This window comes from Rhinatrema bivittatum, chromosome 13 (assembly GCF_901001135.1).
Source record: "Rhinatrema bivittatum chromosome 13, aRhiBiv1.1, whole genome shotgun sequence".
Taxonomy (NCBI): domain Eukaryota; kingdom Metazoa; phylum Chordata; class Amphibia; order Gymnophiona; family Rhinatrematidae; genus Rhinatrema; species Rhinatrema bivittatum.
In genome coordinates, this window is record NC_042627.1 from 60,896,202 (window position 1) to 60,915,096 (window position 18,895).

The 18,895-nt window shown below is 44.6% G+C and overlaps 1 protein-coding gene across 5 annotated transcripts in view; it reads left to right on the plus strand.

Moving 5' to 3' along the window:
- Positions 1-18,895, plus strand: part of PDE8A (phosphodiesterase 8A) — a 399,353-nt gene that overhangs the window by 364,938 nt on the left and 15,520 nt on the right. For all 5 annotated transcript variants that reach the window (XM_029575868.1, XM_029575867.1, XM_029575869.1 and 2 more), the window contains exons 18-19: positions 9,177-9,394; positions 18,740-18,872. In XM_029575868.1, coding sequence (XP_029431728.1) covers positions 9,177-9,394; positions 18,740-18,872 — 351 coding nt within the window. The remainder of the gene's footprint in view (positions 1-9,176; positions 9,395-18,739; positions 18,873-18,895) is intronic.

Sequence of the window (18,895 nt, forward strand, 5' to 3'; positions counted from 1 at the left end):
ATAAAAATGCATACAGGCTCTCTCATAACACACACACATTCTCAGGGCCTTCCCCCTCTCTTCTTGGGCTGCAGCAGGATGGGTTCGCTGCAGCCTCGGTGGGATGGTCTCCTCTGTGGCCCCATCGGGTTTTGCCCTTTGGGCTGTGGTGGGTTGAGTTATGATGTAGCTCCGCCAAGCCAGGCTCTTCGGGCCACTGCCGGATGGAGTTCGCTGTGGCACAGCCAAACCCCACTTTTTGGTAAGGTGAGGCAGCCGCCATAGGAGTGTTTTGGGGAGGCGCTTTTTGCTACTGCCAAAATTTTGTTGCCTGAGACGGCCACCTCAGCTCACCTCATGATAGAACCACCCCCGACTAAGTGCCATTCCCTGTACGTACCTGGATCAGTCCAGACCTTGAGCCTCCTGTCCAGCAGATGGAGACAGACCAAAACTGAAAGGGTATCCTATGTCAGGACAGAGCCTACCCTGCAGCCCTTCAGAATTTGTCTGTCTCCAGCAGATGTGACAGCTCACCCTACAGTTCCCTGATCCATCATAGTTAGCCCTCTTTCGGCGGGTTATCTTCTTCTTCATTTCTTTATTCAGGATCAAGCAAGAACCTTATTGTCTCTTAGTAAAAAAAAATAATAATATTTACAAGTACATTTTTTTTTTATTTTCACAGGAGACAGCGCTGTCTCCTCGCTCTTGTGGGGCCCAGGGGGGCTTGCCCCTTGCATTCAGTAGCCTGGGCCCCTTTCCCGGTGATCCTCAGGTGGGGTGAAACTGGTGGTCCAGTCACTCCCCCCCCTACCTGGCTGCTTTGCTCTGGGACGTCTCTTCCCCGGCCGTACACCTAGGGATGTGCCATGCCCCTATTTAAAGCTAATAAATAAATAAATAAAAGGAAGGTATACTTTTGATTTTGGGCTATTTTTCTTCTTTATTGTTGACAGCCAAGGTTTTTTTCCATGAGGAGCGAGCAGGGTTCGATCCGCTGCCTCCGCTCCTCCCGGCAGCTTAGCCCAGCTGATTTCTCTCTATTTGCGGCTTCTCACAGAGAATGCCGCGTTCACATTGCTGTCTCGCGTGTGGGGAACCCTCTGCGCGTCTTTCGTGCGAGGGACTTTGTTCCGGCTGTCTACCGGGTGGGGAAGGCCCCTCCCCAGCAGAGACTAAAACTCCAACCCAGGGTCGCTCATCCCACCGCATGGCCAGGCCGTTCCAGGGCCGGCAAACCATGAGAACGGCGGCCATTTTGGGAGTTTCGGCAGCCCCCAATTCGGGGCTGCAGGAGAGTAAAGAGTCAAATTTCTCAGTTCCCCCCTACCCCAATTTGAGCCCCGTGTGGCCCCAGGAGGTGGTCCTTAACCCCCCTCCCCTCAGCAAGTCCAGGCCACGTTTTTCCGAGTTTGTGCTCCTAGTGCACAAATCTTACCTGGCCAGCTTGCAGGAGGAGGACCCTCCCTCAGGTCCGTTCCCTGCCAAGATTCTGCGGTTGCCCCCTTCGCTCGCCCCCGCGGCTCCGGATCTGCAGGGATCCATCAGAGTGCGGGTGGTGCTGGGGGCCCCGAACCCCCCGGCCCCTCTGGTGGCTCTGGTCCAGGATCCAGATGCAGCAAACATGCCCCCCCCCCCCCGGGAGGGGTATGACCCCTGGGTGCTACGGCTATTTCAACGGGAGGAACTGGAGCCCCTCGTTCCTTTTGTTCTTCATGAGTTAGGGCTCGAGGGGCCCCCGGCAGATTCTCATATGGCCACTCTGCCTGCGCATATGGATCAGGTCCTGGCAGGACTTAGGGCTCCAGCCTGCGCTTTTCTCTTCCATCCTATGCACTAGTTTTTGCTCCTCCGGGAATGGGAAGCTCCCGAAGCAGGGCTTCACGTCGGGAGAGCCATGGACAAGCTCTGTCTTCTTCCTGAGGCTTGCCTAGACATGCTGAAAATTCCCATGGTGGATTCTTCAGTCTCCGCTGTTACCAAGCATACCACCATTCCAGTCGTGGGAGCCACGGCCCTGAAGGATGTGCAGGATCGCAAGCTTGAATTCCATCTTAAATTCATATTCGAAGTTCTGGCCCTGGGAGTTCGGGCGACGATCTGCAGCAGTCTCATGCAGCGGGCAAGCCTTAGGTGGGTCCAACAGTTACTCGGTACCCAGAACCTGCCGTTTGCAGAGGCAAAGCAAGCTAAACGTTTGGAAGGCGCCATTGCGTATGGGGTGGATGCCCTGTACGATCTCAGAGTACAGACGAAGGTGATGGCTTCAGCGGTCTCGGCCAGACGGCTCTTCTGGTTACGTGCTTGGTCGGCGGACCCGTTGTCCAAGTCTTGGTTGGGCACTCTGCCTTTTAAAGGTAAGTTGCTCTTCGGTGAGAACCTTGAGCAGCTTATTAATTCCATGGGGGAGAACAAGGTTCATAAGCTGCCTGAGGACCATCTGAAATCAATTGAGAGCTTTTGTTCCCTCTCGCACCTGCTTCCGGGGTCAACGCAGATATAATGTTTGGGCACGTGGTGCCTCTACTAGAGGCTATCCATCCAGATCTCAATCTTTGACTCAGTCCTTTCGAGGCTGCTGGTCCTTCCGGGGTGGTGCCCCTCAGCATCCCATGCCCAAGCCCACCCCCTAATGAGATTCGGCTGGCCCATTCCCCTTTTCACAACCTTGCTGGTCATCTCTCCCTGTTTTACGAGGAATAGGCCAAAATTATGTCAGACCAGTGGGTCCTCGAGATTATAAGAAACGGTTACGCTTTAGAGTTTGCTCGAGATCTGCCGGATCTGTTCATAGTCTCTCCTTGCGGACGGCTGACACGAAAGGCCATGGATCAAACTCTCACCAGGCTCCAGGGACTGGGGGCTATTGTCCCAGTCCCGATGGATGAACTTGGCACCGGCCAGTATTCCATCTACTTCGTAGTGCCAAAAAAGGACAATTCCTTCCGTCCAATTTTGGACCTCAAGAGAGTCAACCGGGCCCTCAAGGTACCACATTTTCGGATGGAGAACCTGAGGGCAGTTATAACGGCTGTTCCCTCCGGCAAATATCTGGCCTACCTTGATCTGACGGAGGCTTACTTACACATCCCGATTCACCACGAGCATCAGAGGTATCTGCACTTCCACATCCTGGACCAACATTTTCAGTTCCGAGCCTTGCCGTTCGGTCTAGCCACTGCGCCGTGCACTTTCACCAAAGTTATGGTGGTGGTGGCAGCAGCCACCCTATGGCGGGAAGGAGTTCTGGTACATCCTTACCTGGATGACTGGCTCATGCGGGCCAAGTCTGAGATTCTCTGTCGTCAGGCAGTCGACCGGGTCCTTGCTCTCCTTACCTCTCTTGGGTGGATAGTCAATTTCCCCAAAAGCAATCTCCAGCCATCCCAGGTGTTGGAATTTCTGGGGGCGCGCTTCGATACCCGGGTCAGCAAGGTGTTCCTCCCGCACACTCAGACGTCCAAGCTTATGGATCAAGTGCACAATCTGCTCTTGCTCCCAATGGCGTGGGACTACCTTCCGGTCCTGGGGACCATAGCTTCTACCATCGACCTGGTTCCTTGGGCTTTTGCGCATATGCAACCATTACAGAGAGCTTTGCTGTCCTGTTGGCAGCCGGTGTCTGAACAGTTTCAGACGATTCTCTCACATACAGTGGTGGCTATCACTTCCGCACCTCCTGAGGGGGATGCCCCTTCAGACTCCACAGTGGATTATAGTCACGATGGATGCCAGTCTCTCCGGTTGGGGAGCAGTCTGCTAGTCCCAGAATACGCAGGGTTCCTGGTCACCAGTCTAGTCCCGCTGGCACATCAATCGCCTGGAAGCCCGGGCAGTCCGTCTGGCTGTTCAGGTTTTTCTCACTACTCTGCGGCAGGGTGGTAAGAGTCCTTTCCGACACCTCCACTACGGTAGCGTACATCAATCGGCAGAGGGGCACCCGGAGTCACCTGGTGGCCCTGGAAGCCAGCCGGCTCCTTGCCTGGGCGGAGCGTCATCTGGAGTGTCTCACAGCCTCCCACATAGCGGGCAAGGAGAATGTGCAAGCCGATTTCCTGAGCCGCCAGCGTCTTGATCCAGGCGAGTGGGAGCTCTCAGACAGAGCGATGGAGCTGATCATCAACAGGTGGGGTCCCCCTCACCTGGACCTCATGGCAACCTTGGCCAATGCCAAAGCCAACAGAATCTTCGGCCGCTGGAGGGAGCACTGTTCGGAGGGAGTGGATGCTCTGGCTCTCCCCTGGCCCCACGACGTCCTCCTCTGTGTTTCCTCCCTGGCCTCTCGTGGGCAAAGTTCTCCGAAGAATAGAACTTCATAAAGGGCCAGTCATCCTGGTGGCTCCCAAATGGCCTCGCAAGCCATGGTTTGCGGATCTGGTAAACCTGGTGATGGACGGGCCTCTTCGACTCTGTCATCTCCCGTGCCTGCTACAGCAGGGTCCCGTATTTTTCGACCAGGCAGATCGCTTTTGTCTAGCGGCCTGGCTTTTGAACAGAGAAGACCGAGACAGAAGGGATATAAGGAGGAAATTATCTCTACCCTCCTTCGGGCTCGTAAGCCATCTACTTCATTGGCTTATGTACGTGTCTGGAAAGTTTTTGAGAATGTTAGCGCTGAATCGGGTGTTTCGGCATGCTCAGCCCCGGTCTTGGTTGTCCCTTCTTTCCTTCAGAAAGGTCTTTCCAAGGGACTTTCCTGTAGCTCATTGCGCGTCCAAGTGTCCGCCCTCAGTTCCCTCTTAGGTCGGGTGGAGTGTCACACTGTGGCATCTCACCCAAACGTTGTTCGGTTCCTCAGGGGTACCAAGCATTTGAGGCCGCCTGTCCGGTCCACTTGTCCGTCCTGGAGTCTCAGTTTGGTCCTTCGGGCTCTCTGTGTGGCTCCGTTCGAATCCCTCCGTCAGGCTATGCTTAAGGATCTTATGCTCAAGACAGTTTTTCTGGTATCTATTTGTTCTGCTCAACTGGTATCTGAGATCCAAGCGTTGTCCTGTCGGGAGCCCTTTCTGTGGTTTTCTGATTCAGGGGTTTCTCTCAAGACTCTTCCTTCCTTCTTACCAAAGGTTTTTTCTTCCTTTCATGTCAACCAGTCGGTGGAGCTCCCCGCGTTCTTGCCAGAGGACATCGCGAGTCCCATCGGGGGTGATCTTCATCGACTTGGAGTGAAACGTGTGTTACTGTGCTGCCTCCACGTCACCAATGACTTTCAGGTTTCCGATCATCTTTTTGTTCTCTGGAGTGTTCCAAATAAGGGCAAACCGGCTTCTAAGACAACTATTGCCCGGTGGTTGAAGGAGGCAATTTTGTCGGCCTATATCTGCCAAGGTCGGGCGGTTCCTGAGTGCTTAAAAGCTCATTCTTTGCGTTCTCAGGCTGCTTCATGGGCGGAGAGTCAATCAGTCTCTCCGCAGGAAATATGCAGGGCCGCTACGTGGAAATCCCTGCATACTTTTGCTTGCCATTACCATCTTGATGTGCAAGCACCGGTTTTTGGTTCTTTCGGTCAGCAGGTGCTTGGAGCAGGACTGTCTCGGTCCCACCCATTTTAGGTAAGCTTTGGTACATCCCATCGTCTGGACTGATCCGGGTACGTACAGGGAAAGGAAAATTAGTTCTTACCTGTTCATTTTCGTTCCTGTAGTACCACGGATCAGCCCAGACACCCTTCCCTGTTTCTCTGTTTTCTTCTGCCGTCCACTCGAAGCTTTTCTACAGGTCTATGGAAGAAAGTTACCTATTATGGTCTAAAGCATCTGGGTTTTGATGATTATGGATATGCAAGAGCGTTCTCCTACAGAGGCCATTCAATGTTTGTAATGGCTTAGTTTGCTACTCACTTGGGTTTTTGGTTACTTGCTTGATCTTTTTTTTCTTGGTTATCTTTGTTCTTCTTTGCTTTGACAATGGTTATACTGAAGGGCTGCAGGGTAGGCTCTGTTCTGATATAAGATACCCTTTCAGTTTTGGTCTGTCTCCATCTGCTGGACAGGAGGCTCAACCCATGGTCTGGACTGATCCGTGGTTCTACAGGAACGAAAATTAACAGGTAAGAACTAATTTTCCTTTTCAGCTGACAGGTACCAGCACTTACTATTTTCCATTCAGTGAAAGGACCAATTCCCATTCAGAACTCACTGGCAGAGAAGGAGCCAATGCCCATTCAGTACTGAAAAGGGATTGCTCTATTTGCCTTGGAGTGAAGTGAATAAAAGAATACTAAGCATCTGCACCTGTTAGCTGTAACAGCACTTAGTATTTATTTGTTTAAAAGTAGTTGTTTCCTGTACCTTCCAAAGTTCATGGCGGGATACATAAAAACATACATAATGAAGCATACAGAATCACAGATACTGATTAAACAAACAGTTAACTAAGGGTCTGTGATGAAGTAAAGCACTTATTCTTGAAAAGCCTGCCTGAATAGAAATGTTTTAAGAGCTTTCTTGAACTCTTTAGTGTTGGATTTTTGCTCTCATAGAATAAGGTATAGAGTTCTAAACAGTGGGGCTGACAATGGAGAATGCCCTTTCGTGTGTCGTAGATAGTTTGGTATATCTGGCTGTTGGTCCTTCAAGAAGAAATTGATTTGATGATCTGAGATTTCTCGAGGGACTATAGATGTGTAGAATAGAACTAAAAATGGGTTCGTGACATTGTTTAGCAGGTTATGAACAATGACTGCCATCTTGTATGTTATACGCCATTGAACTGGTAACCAGTGAAATGATTGTAAAACCGGAGAAATATGATCATGTAGGTTAGTGCCTGTAAGAAGACTGGCGGCGGAATTTTGAACTAACTGGAACAATCTAAGAGAATGTTGAGGGAGACTAGCATAGATGGAATTGTAGTAGTCAATACCAGTTAGTATTAAAGATTGTAGCTCTGTCCAGAAGTCAGATGGTTCAAGAAGAGGTCTGATGTGATGGAGCAGTCTTAATTTTGCGAAAGATGACTGTATGACATTTGATTTGGGATTTCATATTCAGATACTTGTAGCCTGGATTGACCACTGTTGGAAACAGGATGCTGGGCTTGATAGATCCTTGGTCTGACCCAGTATGGCAAATTCTTATGTTCTTAGACAAAGAGTGGTAAAATTGAGACTGTTTCAAAATGAGCAGTGGCAGACCAGGTAGATTTCAGAGGTAAGTAAAACTGCACATCATCAGCATAAAGTCTGTAAGCGAGGCCTAATGTAGAGAGGAGAGAGCAGAGAGGTGTAACGTGTATATTGAATAAGGCAGCTGGTAATGCAGAGCATTGAGGAACTCCTGTGGTGATTGGATACCCAGTTGAAGTGAATGAGTCTATTTGAATTTGCTGTGATCAATTTATGAAGATATGAGCTAAACCAAGAGTGAACTGTACCAGAGAGAGCAATTGCAGCTAAGTGGGATAGTAGGATTTCATGATTTATGATGTCAAATGCAGCCATAAGATCCAAAAAAAATTAACATTCAAGTTGTATTGGTGCTTGAAAGAAGAAGGGTCTCAGTGCTATGGTTCTGTCTAAAACTAAATTGTATTGGTCCGGAGCAGAGAAATCTTCAAAATGTTGTGTTAGTTGCTTGAGAACAATTGTCTTCTTTCTCATAGGCCAATAGTTAGAGTAGTCAGAGCTATCAGCAGAGGGTTTTTTTTTTGAGGATAGGGCAGACTTTGAGAGGTGAAGGAAGATGACTTAATGTGAGAGAGAGAGAGAGATTAACTAGCTTAGTGATTGGCTCAGTGATGTCGTTGCGGATCAGTATTCAGCCGAGTGGGAGGAGGTAAGAGCCTCCTCTCTTGTTGGTCTTCTAGGGAACTTATGAAGGTTTGGGTGGAGGGTGTGGAATTTGTGAGGCAGGAGGCAGTGCCGCTGAGCTTCCTGAATTTTTTTTTATTATTATTATTTTGAGAGTGGGAGGAAGCAGGAATTGAGTTGCCATTGGACCACTACTTTTTTTTTCTCAATTTTCGAGTGGCAAAGTTATCCGGATAACTTTAACCAAGTGTATTCAGTGGCACTTTCACCCAGATAAATGTAATTTTATCCAGGTAACTTCTCCACTCACTGCATTACTGAATATTGACCTCTGTTTTTAAGTCTGTTAACTAATTTCTAGATATGTGCATTTGTTGATCATTCGTTTTGCAGTACGTGCGTACATTTTCCATTATATAAGCACCGACACTTATGCACACACTAGAAAGATGCGTGTACCGTGAAACAATTAAGCACCAAAGCACATCCCTACATTTCTTGCAGACTCTACAAGTGCAAAAGTGCACTGATACTTTATACTTGCAAGTTTCAAAGAGATCTTTAAAACATAGTGCAAAGTCCACAGATAAAATATATTCAGACTTTTTCCCCCAAAGTGGATTGTTTGAAAATTGTCTCCAAAGTGCCTTATACTACAAAGGCACTTTACAGTAATTATGGTCAGCATATTAGAAGCTACATGAATATGGAGTTTATCAGTAAATAGCGGGTAAGAAACAACACAGTCCACAAAATATATCACAGAAATACAAATCTTAATATGATTCTCGGTACCTAAATGGGATTTGTGCTGGTAGCCATAACAGATCCCAGGGGAATAAGTTGCTGACCTTGAGCTTTTCTCCAGTTCTATAATAATCAGATTAACCAATCAGCTTTTATACCAAAATAACCTTCACTTTTATGGACTTGAATTTGTGGCTGAATAAATTAAAGGAGCCACACAGTGAGCATTTACAGTGTTAGTGCTGCATTGTTCTTTTTCTCTTTTTCATGGAGACTGTTCTTCTGAGGGTCTTTTATTTTTGTCTACTTATTTGGATACATGCTGAAGTTCTTTATAGAGATTTAATAGCCATAATTGTTAGCATTATAATTATAGCACACTTGATATATATTGATGAGAACATGGAGAATAAAGTTTAGCACAGGAACTGAGACTTGTGACTTGGAAATGGACAAATTTAAAAACTCCCACAGATTTGTATGAAGTTGTTGTTATTGGTGACCTTTTAAGGATTTTGACCACTTAAAGAGAATGTAATACCATATTTTTGTAGAACAGTAAATGCCATACAGGAATACAAATGCTCAAATACTTTGATACTAGAGTTTTTATAAAGAAACTAAATTATATTTATTTTGTTAGAGAAAGCATTATAGCACTTCACCACTAGAAAATATAAATTCTGTCTTCTCTTTTCAGCAAAGTTTAGATCAGATTGATGAAGTTGCAGCTCTTATTGCAGCCACTGTTCATGATGTAGATCATCCTGGCAGAACAAATTCCTTCCTGTGTAATGCAGGAAGTGAATTGGCAATATTATATAATGATACTGCAGTGTTAGAGAGCCATCATGCAGCACTTGCATTCCAGCTTACAATCAGAGATGAGAAATGCAATATATTTAAAAACATGGAAAGGTAAGTTTAAAATCACGTAATAATCTGTTTTGCAAAATTGTATATTTTCCTTTGTTTAGTAAGTGCAAGAATAAATCATATATTCTAATCATGTTGACTGAAGAAGCAGATTAAAGTAGAATTTATGTAAACATGTATTATATAATTCCTGTATTAGTCAATTTTCAAAGGAATTTAGCTGGCTAAGTATGGAATTAGCTAGATAGTTTTACAGCCTTTGAAAATTGATCCGCCAACTGGCAAAATTTACACCCTCCTGTTTCACTTGGCTGCTAAATTTTTGGTGGGCCCAGAGGAGGGATTAATATGAGGGGAAAAATTAAGTAACTGGTTCTGATTTTCAGCTATGGCCTCCTAATTTAGCCAGGCAAACTTAGATGCTGTCATAGCAGGCCTAAGTCTAGCTGGCAAGATCCCCCTCTCTCGCCAGCCAAAGTAAAACCTGGGGTGAGGGCCACCTAACAGTCCCCTATCCCTCACTAGATAAAAAATGTTGGGTGATAGGTGCCAATAGCCCCCCCCACTGGCCCCTTCCCTGCATCCAAACTGAAAAGTAGGGGAGGGCCATCCAGCCCCCTAAAACATCTCCAACCAAGTTGAGAGGATACAGACTTGGCATCTAGCATTGCTCTGACAGCACAATGAGTGATTGCTGATAGCAATGCTGTTAAAGCAGTGCTACCAACCGGGAGGACACAGGCTTGTGGAGCAGCATTAGACACCAAGCAAGAAGAATCATAAGCCTGTATGCTCCTGGCTTGGCTAGACTTGTTTGGAGATTTTGCAGGTTTGAGGGGTGTCTCCTAATTTTCATTTTGGAAGGACAGAGGATGCCCCCTCACAATTTTCTATCAGTGAGAGTGAGGGGGACTGCGGGCATTTCTGTCCAATATTTTCTATCTGGTGGGAGGGTCTGTTGGCTCCCCCGCTAAACTTTTTCTGTTAGCAGTTGGGAAAGGGTCTGTCAGCAACCCCCCACCCCCACTTCCAAACTTTTCACTTCAGGTAGGGAAGGGGTATTGGCTCCATATTTTAAATTTCATTGGGGGGAGAAGGAAAGGAGTTAGCCAGCTAGTGCTGATGTTTAGTGCTAGCCAGCTAAATTTAGGCAAAGCAGCCTAATTCTAACTGGTTAAATTATGAGTTATAATATTTTTGAAATGGCATTGAGAGCCTTTGTCATGGTTATTGATGCCTATAGGCACACATGGCTGTGGATTTCGTACCTTCAAACCTGCTTTGCAGTGGTGGAAATCTCTTTGGAGATAAGGTCAAGGGACGCGGTGGAGGTAATGAAAGAGCATTATTCTATGCTTCAGAACCTAACCACTGTCACTGACAAAACTACCCATCACATCTTGAAGGTCTCAAAGTGGGCTGCAGTATTTTCCCAAAAAGAAATTTATATTTCAAGGACTTACTGTTCCCAGGCAGAAGAGATCAAAGCCTTGCCAACATGACCAGAAGAACTCCATATTGCCAACCAGTCAAACTAAGATGGGTTATTGATTGGATCTAGAGGAAATAGTCAGGATTCTAGTCTCCATTCGGGAAGGCATACTTGTAGAAGGGAGGTTAAGGTTTTTCTTAAACTATTGACCCATTTTAATTTCAGATAGCTGGGTTCTTTGAATCTTAAAGGAAGATTACAGATTATATCTATTAGGAATCCCTCCAAATTGCCTACACAAAAGAGCATTAAAGCTTACCGGTACTCAGAACAAGGACATTTTCAGACTGGAAATTTCTTCACTCTTGCAGGCAATAGCGATCAAACCAGTGTGACCACAGGAGAGAAGGCGGGAATTTTATTTGAGATACTTCCTGGTCTCCAAAAAAGACAGAAGCATGGCCCATCCTAGATCTAAGAAGCAAATTCCTAAAAAGAGAAACATTGAATATAGTCACTGCCTCTGGTGTCCTGAGACAGTTTTCTCAAAGTTCTGTGGCCATTATATGCATAATCTTTCATATTTGCATATTAATTTTTTTTACTCTAAACATTTTTTTTTACATTTCTGTATCTAGTTAATATATTTATTTTTTTATTAGAGGAAAAGGGATCTTAGTAGGAAGGTGAGGAAAGATCTGGGAATGGGGACAGAGGGGATCTCAGAACGGAAATGAAGAAGGAATCTTAGGCAGGAGGTGTAGAGGAATAAAGGAGGAGGATGGAGGGAGGAATCAGGGTAGATATGGAAAGGGAATGAGAGGAGAGGGACAGAGGAAACAGGAATGGAGCAGAAGAGAGGAAGATTGGGGCTGAGGAGGTGGAGAAAAGGGAGGATAGGATGGTAGAAAAAAAGATCAGGATGGGAAAAAGAAGAGGGGAAAGAAGGACTGGGGATGAAAGTGGAAAGGGAGGAAAGATCGGGTATGGGGGAGGAGAAGGAAGAAAGTAGAATTGGTGATAGGGATGGAGGAAGGTCCTGAGATCTTGATAGGGTAGAGAGGAGAGGGAAATACCCCTCTCCTCGCTTCCCCTCACATCTCAACCCCCAGATATTCACCCTCTCTCTTTATCATCCTTCCCACCCTATACTCTCTCTAACCCCCTCTGTTTTTATTATCCCCAGTATCCACACACCATCCATCCTTCCCCAGCTCCTCTAGCACACACCCTGATTCCCCAGTTCCTCCATCACAATCCTCTATTTCCCCAGTCCCTTGTCTCACAACCCTTATCTCCTCTAGTCACACACCTCTTCCTAGCCCCTTTCCCATAATCCCTTCAGTCTCTCTCTCACAGCCTCCCAGCTCCTCTCTCCATCCCCCAGCCTCTCCTTTTTCCCTACAAAATCCCTTCCATCACTTGTTTCCCTTATTCACCTCCACTTCCAGCAATTCTGCAGAGACCAGCAAATTTTGTGGGAAGGATTATGTGGCCTTCCTGTGACTGCAGAATCACCTGGGGCCCTGAATATTGTTATAGTGGACTCCGTAATTCCCTTTCTAAGCAGAGGAGACTGGCTATGTTCTCTGAATCTAAAGGAGGCGTACGTTCACATGGCGATGAATCTCAGTCACAGAAAGTATCTTTGCTTTTTGATAGAAAAACAGTATCTCCAGTATTGCATACCACCTTTTGGCCTGCCCTCAGCAACTGAGGTATTCAAAAATGTCTTTTGGCATTTATACACAAATTGGGGGTGTATAAAATCTTGGGCAAGCCAGACAAATCCATGCAGCAGTCATTAGGGTTAATCATCAACTACCCCAAATCCAATCTGACCCCCAAACCTCAATTGGAATTAATAGAAGCTCTGGTAGACATGACTTAAGCTATGGCTTACCTCCCGACCAACAGGGCCAACAATCTAGTAGCCATGGTGGAAGAAGTAATTCAGAATAAGCAAACATTAGCTTTGTCCATGTTGGGACATCATGGCTTAAACAGTTCATATAATTCCCATGGCACATCTCCATAAAAGACAAACCCTATGAGCATTTCTGTATCATGGATGCATTTGTGATTTTGCTGGGACTTTAGAAGACTCCCTGTCTATTGGTTCTCCCATTCGACCTAGGATTTACCTTTTTAAATCCCTTGTCACCAAATCGTCTTCATTACAGATGCTTTCAGTCTGAGCTGGAGAACTCATCTACAAGGACTTTGCACCCAGGGCTCCTTGATTCTCCAGGAGGAGCTTTCATAGAAATCACAAGAGAAAAGGACCAAAAGTAGCATCTGCTGTGCCATGCAGGTCACCTCCATGTATCAGACACTGCTGCTTGACGTTCTTTGCTTATGGACTTGGCCGTAGAAGCAGTCCTGTGTTTTTTCCTTAATGTCTGCGCATCAGTACCACAGACTGTAAAAAGTTGTGGCTCTTGTTGTTTGTCTCTTAATCCTAATTCCTCTTTCCTTCCACCCCCATCCTCCACATCAAAAGCATCAAGGCTTATTGGTTAAGGGAAATAATCCCATGCCTTCTGCTAAGGATAGTGCTGTTCTGTGCAAGTTACCCCCATGCTTAGCCCCAACTTTTATAGTCTGAGGAACTATTGTTGGTTGCTCTCTGAATCCAGTTCCCCTTTTCATATCAACCTGCTGAAGCTAGGGTAAGTTCTGAACACTCGCAGTGGTTCTCAACCCTGTCCTGGGGACCCCCCAGCCAGTCGGGTTTTCATGATAACCACAATGAATATGCATGAGAGAAAATTTGCATGTTATGGAGGCAGTGCATGCAAATTTTCTCTCATGCATATTCATTGTGGATATCATGAAAACCCGACTGGCTGGGGGGTCCCCAGGACAGGGTTGAGAACCACTGCTCTAAAGGCTTTCAGAAATCAAGTAGCCAACAAAGTTGTCCTAGTCAGAGAGACAATCTGGATTTCATGGTCTACCTTAACAAGTAGGGAGGAACAGGTTTTGTTCTCCTGTGCTAAGAAATCATGAAGGTATAAAAACTAGGCTCTCTCATGGGATGATCCTAAGAACTACATATTTTCTAGGAAGTGACATTATCCTGGATTAGGAGGTAGCAAACAATATTTTCTTAAAGTGATGCACATGCATGCAGGCCCTTGCAACAGATTGGAAGTTATCAGTTTTCTGCTCCAGGAGGAGATCAGAAAGCTCCCTCACCGTCCCCTATCACCCCAGCAACCATTTTCACTCTCCTAAAGCTTAAAGGGATGAAGTTTGAGACCCTATATTTCTAAACCCTTTATTAATCCCTGGTTTTTCCCCAATTACTTCACAGCCACTCAAATATACTAGAGTACGACTTTAGTTTCCTTCTCCTTTAGTTACACAACAGGGATAAAAATCCATCCCAAAACAGTGTTTAGGAAATTTCAGTTAGCTCCAGTGCAGGACTTAGCTCGTGTTAGAGCCTGAGACTAGATTAACAGCTGAAAGAAGCATTTAAGCTTGTTAGAGACAGCTTCCATTAATTTTAGTAATTGCATTCATAGTTTAAGGATTCACAAACATACCTCCTAGGGCTTATTCCCATGTATTTCTTTACCAAACCTGAGGTTTCTTCTAATGGCCATTTAGTTAAAAATTCTGTGTAAACTGCAAATCCTCTAGCACACACAGATCACCTTATGACAATGTTAATTGGGATTCCTCTTCAACAGTAGCTTTAACTCATTACACAATTGCTCCTAGCAGATAATTAAGAAAGCCCTATTAGCTTCAGGCACTCTAATTGGTACACTCCAACCCCCAAACATGCAGTTAAGAAGGTTCTGCTAAATGTTACCCTCTGAAGCAGTTCTCTTGGACTGAATATATAGAGGTTGACAGTCAAGTCATTTAGAAGATAACTGAAAATGTATCTGTCTAAATGGCAAAGTGGCAATAATAAATGCCATATGCAGCTAAATTCTAGTCTGGCATTCCGGGGGCGAGTGGGAGGCATTTCCAGGCTGAACAGAATTAGCTGCATAAGTTAAGTAAGTTAGCCGCTTACTTGATCATGCCACAGAGCTGCCCTAAAGTTGGCTAGATATGCTTTATGATAGCCGGGGATATTCAACGGCACGGCTGCCCCACTGAATATTCCTGTTAAGTTAGCTGGATAGCTATATCCAACTAACTTAAGCCTAGCAGAATGTTGAGTGGTAAAAAAAGGGGGCAAGGGGGCGATGGTGGGCAGCTGGCAGCATCGCAGCAGTGTGTTTCTGCCCGCCGCAGTTGCAGCCACACTGCCCACTATTGCCCCCATAGTGCCACACCAAAAGGTGGTGGTATTTCTGGCACTACTGCTGAAGATAATGTGTAAAACACTCCCCTTTCCTGAATTTTTAAATATTACTGACGAGATGCAGTAGTTATTGTGTAGGTTAGGGCCCTAATGCACACAATAACGGCCTATCATGTTTTAAAGAGTGACCCCCTTAACTAGCTGCTCTGTGGCTGAATATAGGCCCCATAGTTTCTCTTGGTAAATCACTCATCATTAAGTCCCTGTTAGTTTCAAACACTCTAAAGCAGTACTCTGGGAGTAAATTCAGTTTTTCTGGCAGGAAATACCTCTATAATCCCCTGATTAGCTGTAACCAGTCTGTAGCTGTGCTTGTGAACCAAACCAAGCTTCTTTTAGGAACAATTACTCAAAAAAAAAAAAAAAAAAGCAGTATCCGTGCTTTTTCCCACTATGTACTATTATCCTTTTAGGGAAATTGGTTCTACTTTGAAAACCCTGTTACACTTTCTGTTTCAGGAAGGGGTTTTTACAAGCTAAAACATTTCACAATCAAGCCTCCTTATAACCTTCTGTCATTGGGAATCTTAGATTACTACAGAATCACAGTATAACTTGTTACCAAAGGAACCCACAACTCGTACATTCATAATGTTGCACAGCTAAGCTTAATCTTCCTGTTCTTTTTCTCTTCAGCATAACTGGTCAACAGACTTGTACATAGATCACTTTGGCATTTCCCTAAAGTCAGTCTTCAGTAATTAAAGTAAGACACTCTCTTTCTGAATAATTATAGCATTTAACTTTTAATGTTAGTTTGTCCAGTCAATCTGAGTGTCGTCTGCTGCTGCCTGCTCCTCCATAGTTAAGGCTGTTGGGGACTGCCTGCTCTCCCTCCTTGCTCTCCCCCCCCCCCCCCCCCTTAGTGCTATTGCAAACACCTCTTATACACTGAAGCAGCTACCAAAGGAGGTGTGTCTAGCCACATCCAATGCTCATTTGTCCGTGCTGGCTCTCAGCCAAAGTCAGTCACCAAGGAATTCTGGGGGTTGTAGTCCTAACCACAATGATCTCAATTTCTCATCCCTGATATTCTTAGACAAGAAAAAACAAAATGCTGCTTGTTTAAAGCCACAGACCTGTTTCTATGCACGAATTACTCCCAAATCATCACAGTATGAATCCTCAGATTTTCTAATAAGGTGGCTCAAATCCTGACTTCTAAAAATAAATCCATCAGTAGGGCTTATTTTTTTTTTAATTAGTACATTTGTCATGTATCCCCCTCCGATTACACTACTCAACAAGACCGACAAGAGATGCTTACAAAGGATCTCTTCAAGTACCTCCAGCCAAAACTACCAGACACATCACGCTTAGAGATCGGGCCTTCTCCACAGCTGGTCCAACTTTATGGAACGCCATTCCCCCGGATCTTAGAATGGAACCCAGCATCTCAACATTCAAGAAAAGACTCAAGACGTGGCTGTTCACGCAGGCCTTTCCTAACTCCAACATTACTTAACCTCCTCCAATCAACATTCTTCGCTAGTAATAGCATTAATAGCCACCTCTTATAATGTTATTATATATATATATATATAATTATCTGATCTTCATTTTCCTTCTTACTCCTAGTTATTGATTCCCTGTTACATGTAACTGCTTTTCTGCACCATTGTTCAAATTGTAAAGTTTATTGCACCCCTGTTTCTTGTGAACCAGCATGATGGGACTACTGTCTTGAATGTTGGTATATAAAGAAACTTAAATAAATAAATAAATAAATAAATAAATAAATAAAATGTATCGTGAGGACAGGTTTCGAGATCCTTTCTCTTACTCCGTACAAAAACTGTTTCAATACCTTCTGCATCTTACAGAATACATCCTAAAAACTCACTAGGTTAGGGTTCACTTTAGTACAACTGATGCTCATTAGGAACATATAGAAGAAAATCTCAAGGCTCGTTGTCTGATTCATGTGGGTCTTGCTTTATTTAAAGCTTCTCTTCAAGCTTTCTACAGTATTGTGGGTCATAAATGTCATTCTTTCTCAGCTGATGAAAGCCCCCTTTGAGCTTCTGTATTTTGTGAGCTAAAGTACCTAACCAAAAAGGTCACATTTTTGGTGGCAGTGACTTCAGCCTCTAAAGCTAGTGAGTTCCAGGCCCCAGTGATTTATCCACCTTAATAAGGTGGCGCTTTGCACAAGTTCCTAGGTAAGGTGATGTTCCATTTCCACTTTAATCAGTCAATCATTCTGCCAACATTTTTCCGTAGACCATATGTTCCTAAAGGTGATAAAACTTGCCATTTTCTGGAGTGCAAGAAACGTTGCCTTCTACCTGGAACACACTTTTTGTAAGTCCACTCATCTTTTTGTTTCTCTTGACCCCCAGTAGAACTGGGAGTGTAGTGACAAAGCACATCATTTCTAATTAGATAGCAAATTGGATCTCCTCCTGTTATGCCCAGGTAGGCCTGACCTTTGAAAGTAATATGAATACCCATAATGTTAGGGAATGGTGACACCGGTTGTTTATCTAAGATTTGCCTCCACTGAAGAGATTTGCAAGGCTGCAACACTGAATTCAGTCCACACATTCACATCCCTTCAGTGTCTGGATATAGCCTCCCAATGGGATAGAAGTTTTGCACTGTCCATTCTCTACAGTCTCTGAAGGGTACAGACCATTTATTTTTATTTTGGGTTGTCTTCCCCATTAAAAGAAAAAAAAAAAAGCCAAAAGATACAAAAAGGATGTGTGCTGCCCATTGGCACTTCTTTTTGGTTTTCCCCTTTGTTGAAGAGCCTAGAGAGTCCCACTTGTGACTCGGTGAATTGCTTATCTTCAGAGAAAGTGAAGTTGCTTATCTATTTTCAAATCTTATTTGTGATGCCCTCATATTATATTATTATTGTTTTATTGTATTAATTATTTGTTTATTATGTATGTTTTTATTGTTACCCACCCTGAACTGTGGAGAGAGCAGGATATAAATACCTTTAAATAAAACTAAATAAATATAACTGATATTCTCTGAAGACAGCAGTTCACCAGTCACACAAACCCTCCCACCTCCCCTGTACAGTTTTGACCCAGGCAAAACATATATGGAATGGAGGGAATCTGCAAGCCTTCTGCAGTGTGGAAACTACTATGATGTACAGTGAAACACTCATGTTTCTTCAACACCGAGTCATTGACAAACACTCATGTTTGTGACATGACTCACTTATAACACCTGTTACAGGAAAGCAACTTTGCTGTATTATAGGAGCCATAACTGCAGAATAGATACTTTGTCTTTAAAAAACAAAACAAAACACACACAGTGTTTTAGTGAAACGAATTGCTATTTATTGAACTTGATATTCTACTTATAATCCAAAGAAACCAAGCAGTTCACATACAAATGTGAATGCCCTAGAGGAAAGGAGAGAAAGGGGGAATATGACAGAGAGCAACGCTGACTACCTTTTAACAGGGGCTCTCCGTAGACAGCAGGACAAACCTCACATTGGATGACGTTATCTGTCAGCAAAACTGTCTTTTATTATTTGACATCTCAATTATGTGTGCTGTACAACTATAAGAGCCTTATTAGGGCATCAACACAAACAAGGTGAGTTCACTATTAATATATAGATTGTTTCCTTTATTTTTTTTTATTTTAACAGGACGGAATATCGAACACTTCGTCAAGCCATTATTGACATGGTTCTAGCAACAGAAATGACGAAGCACTTTGAGCATGTCAACAAGTTTGTGAACAGCATTAATAAGCCTTTGGCTGCAGTAGAAGAAAGTGTGGTAAGCAACAACAATAGTAATTG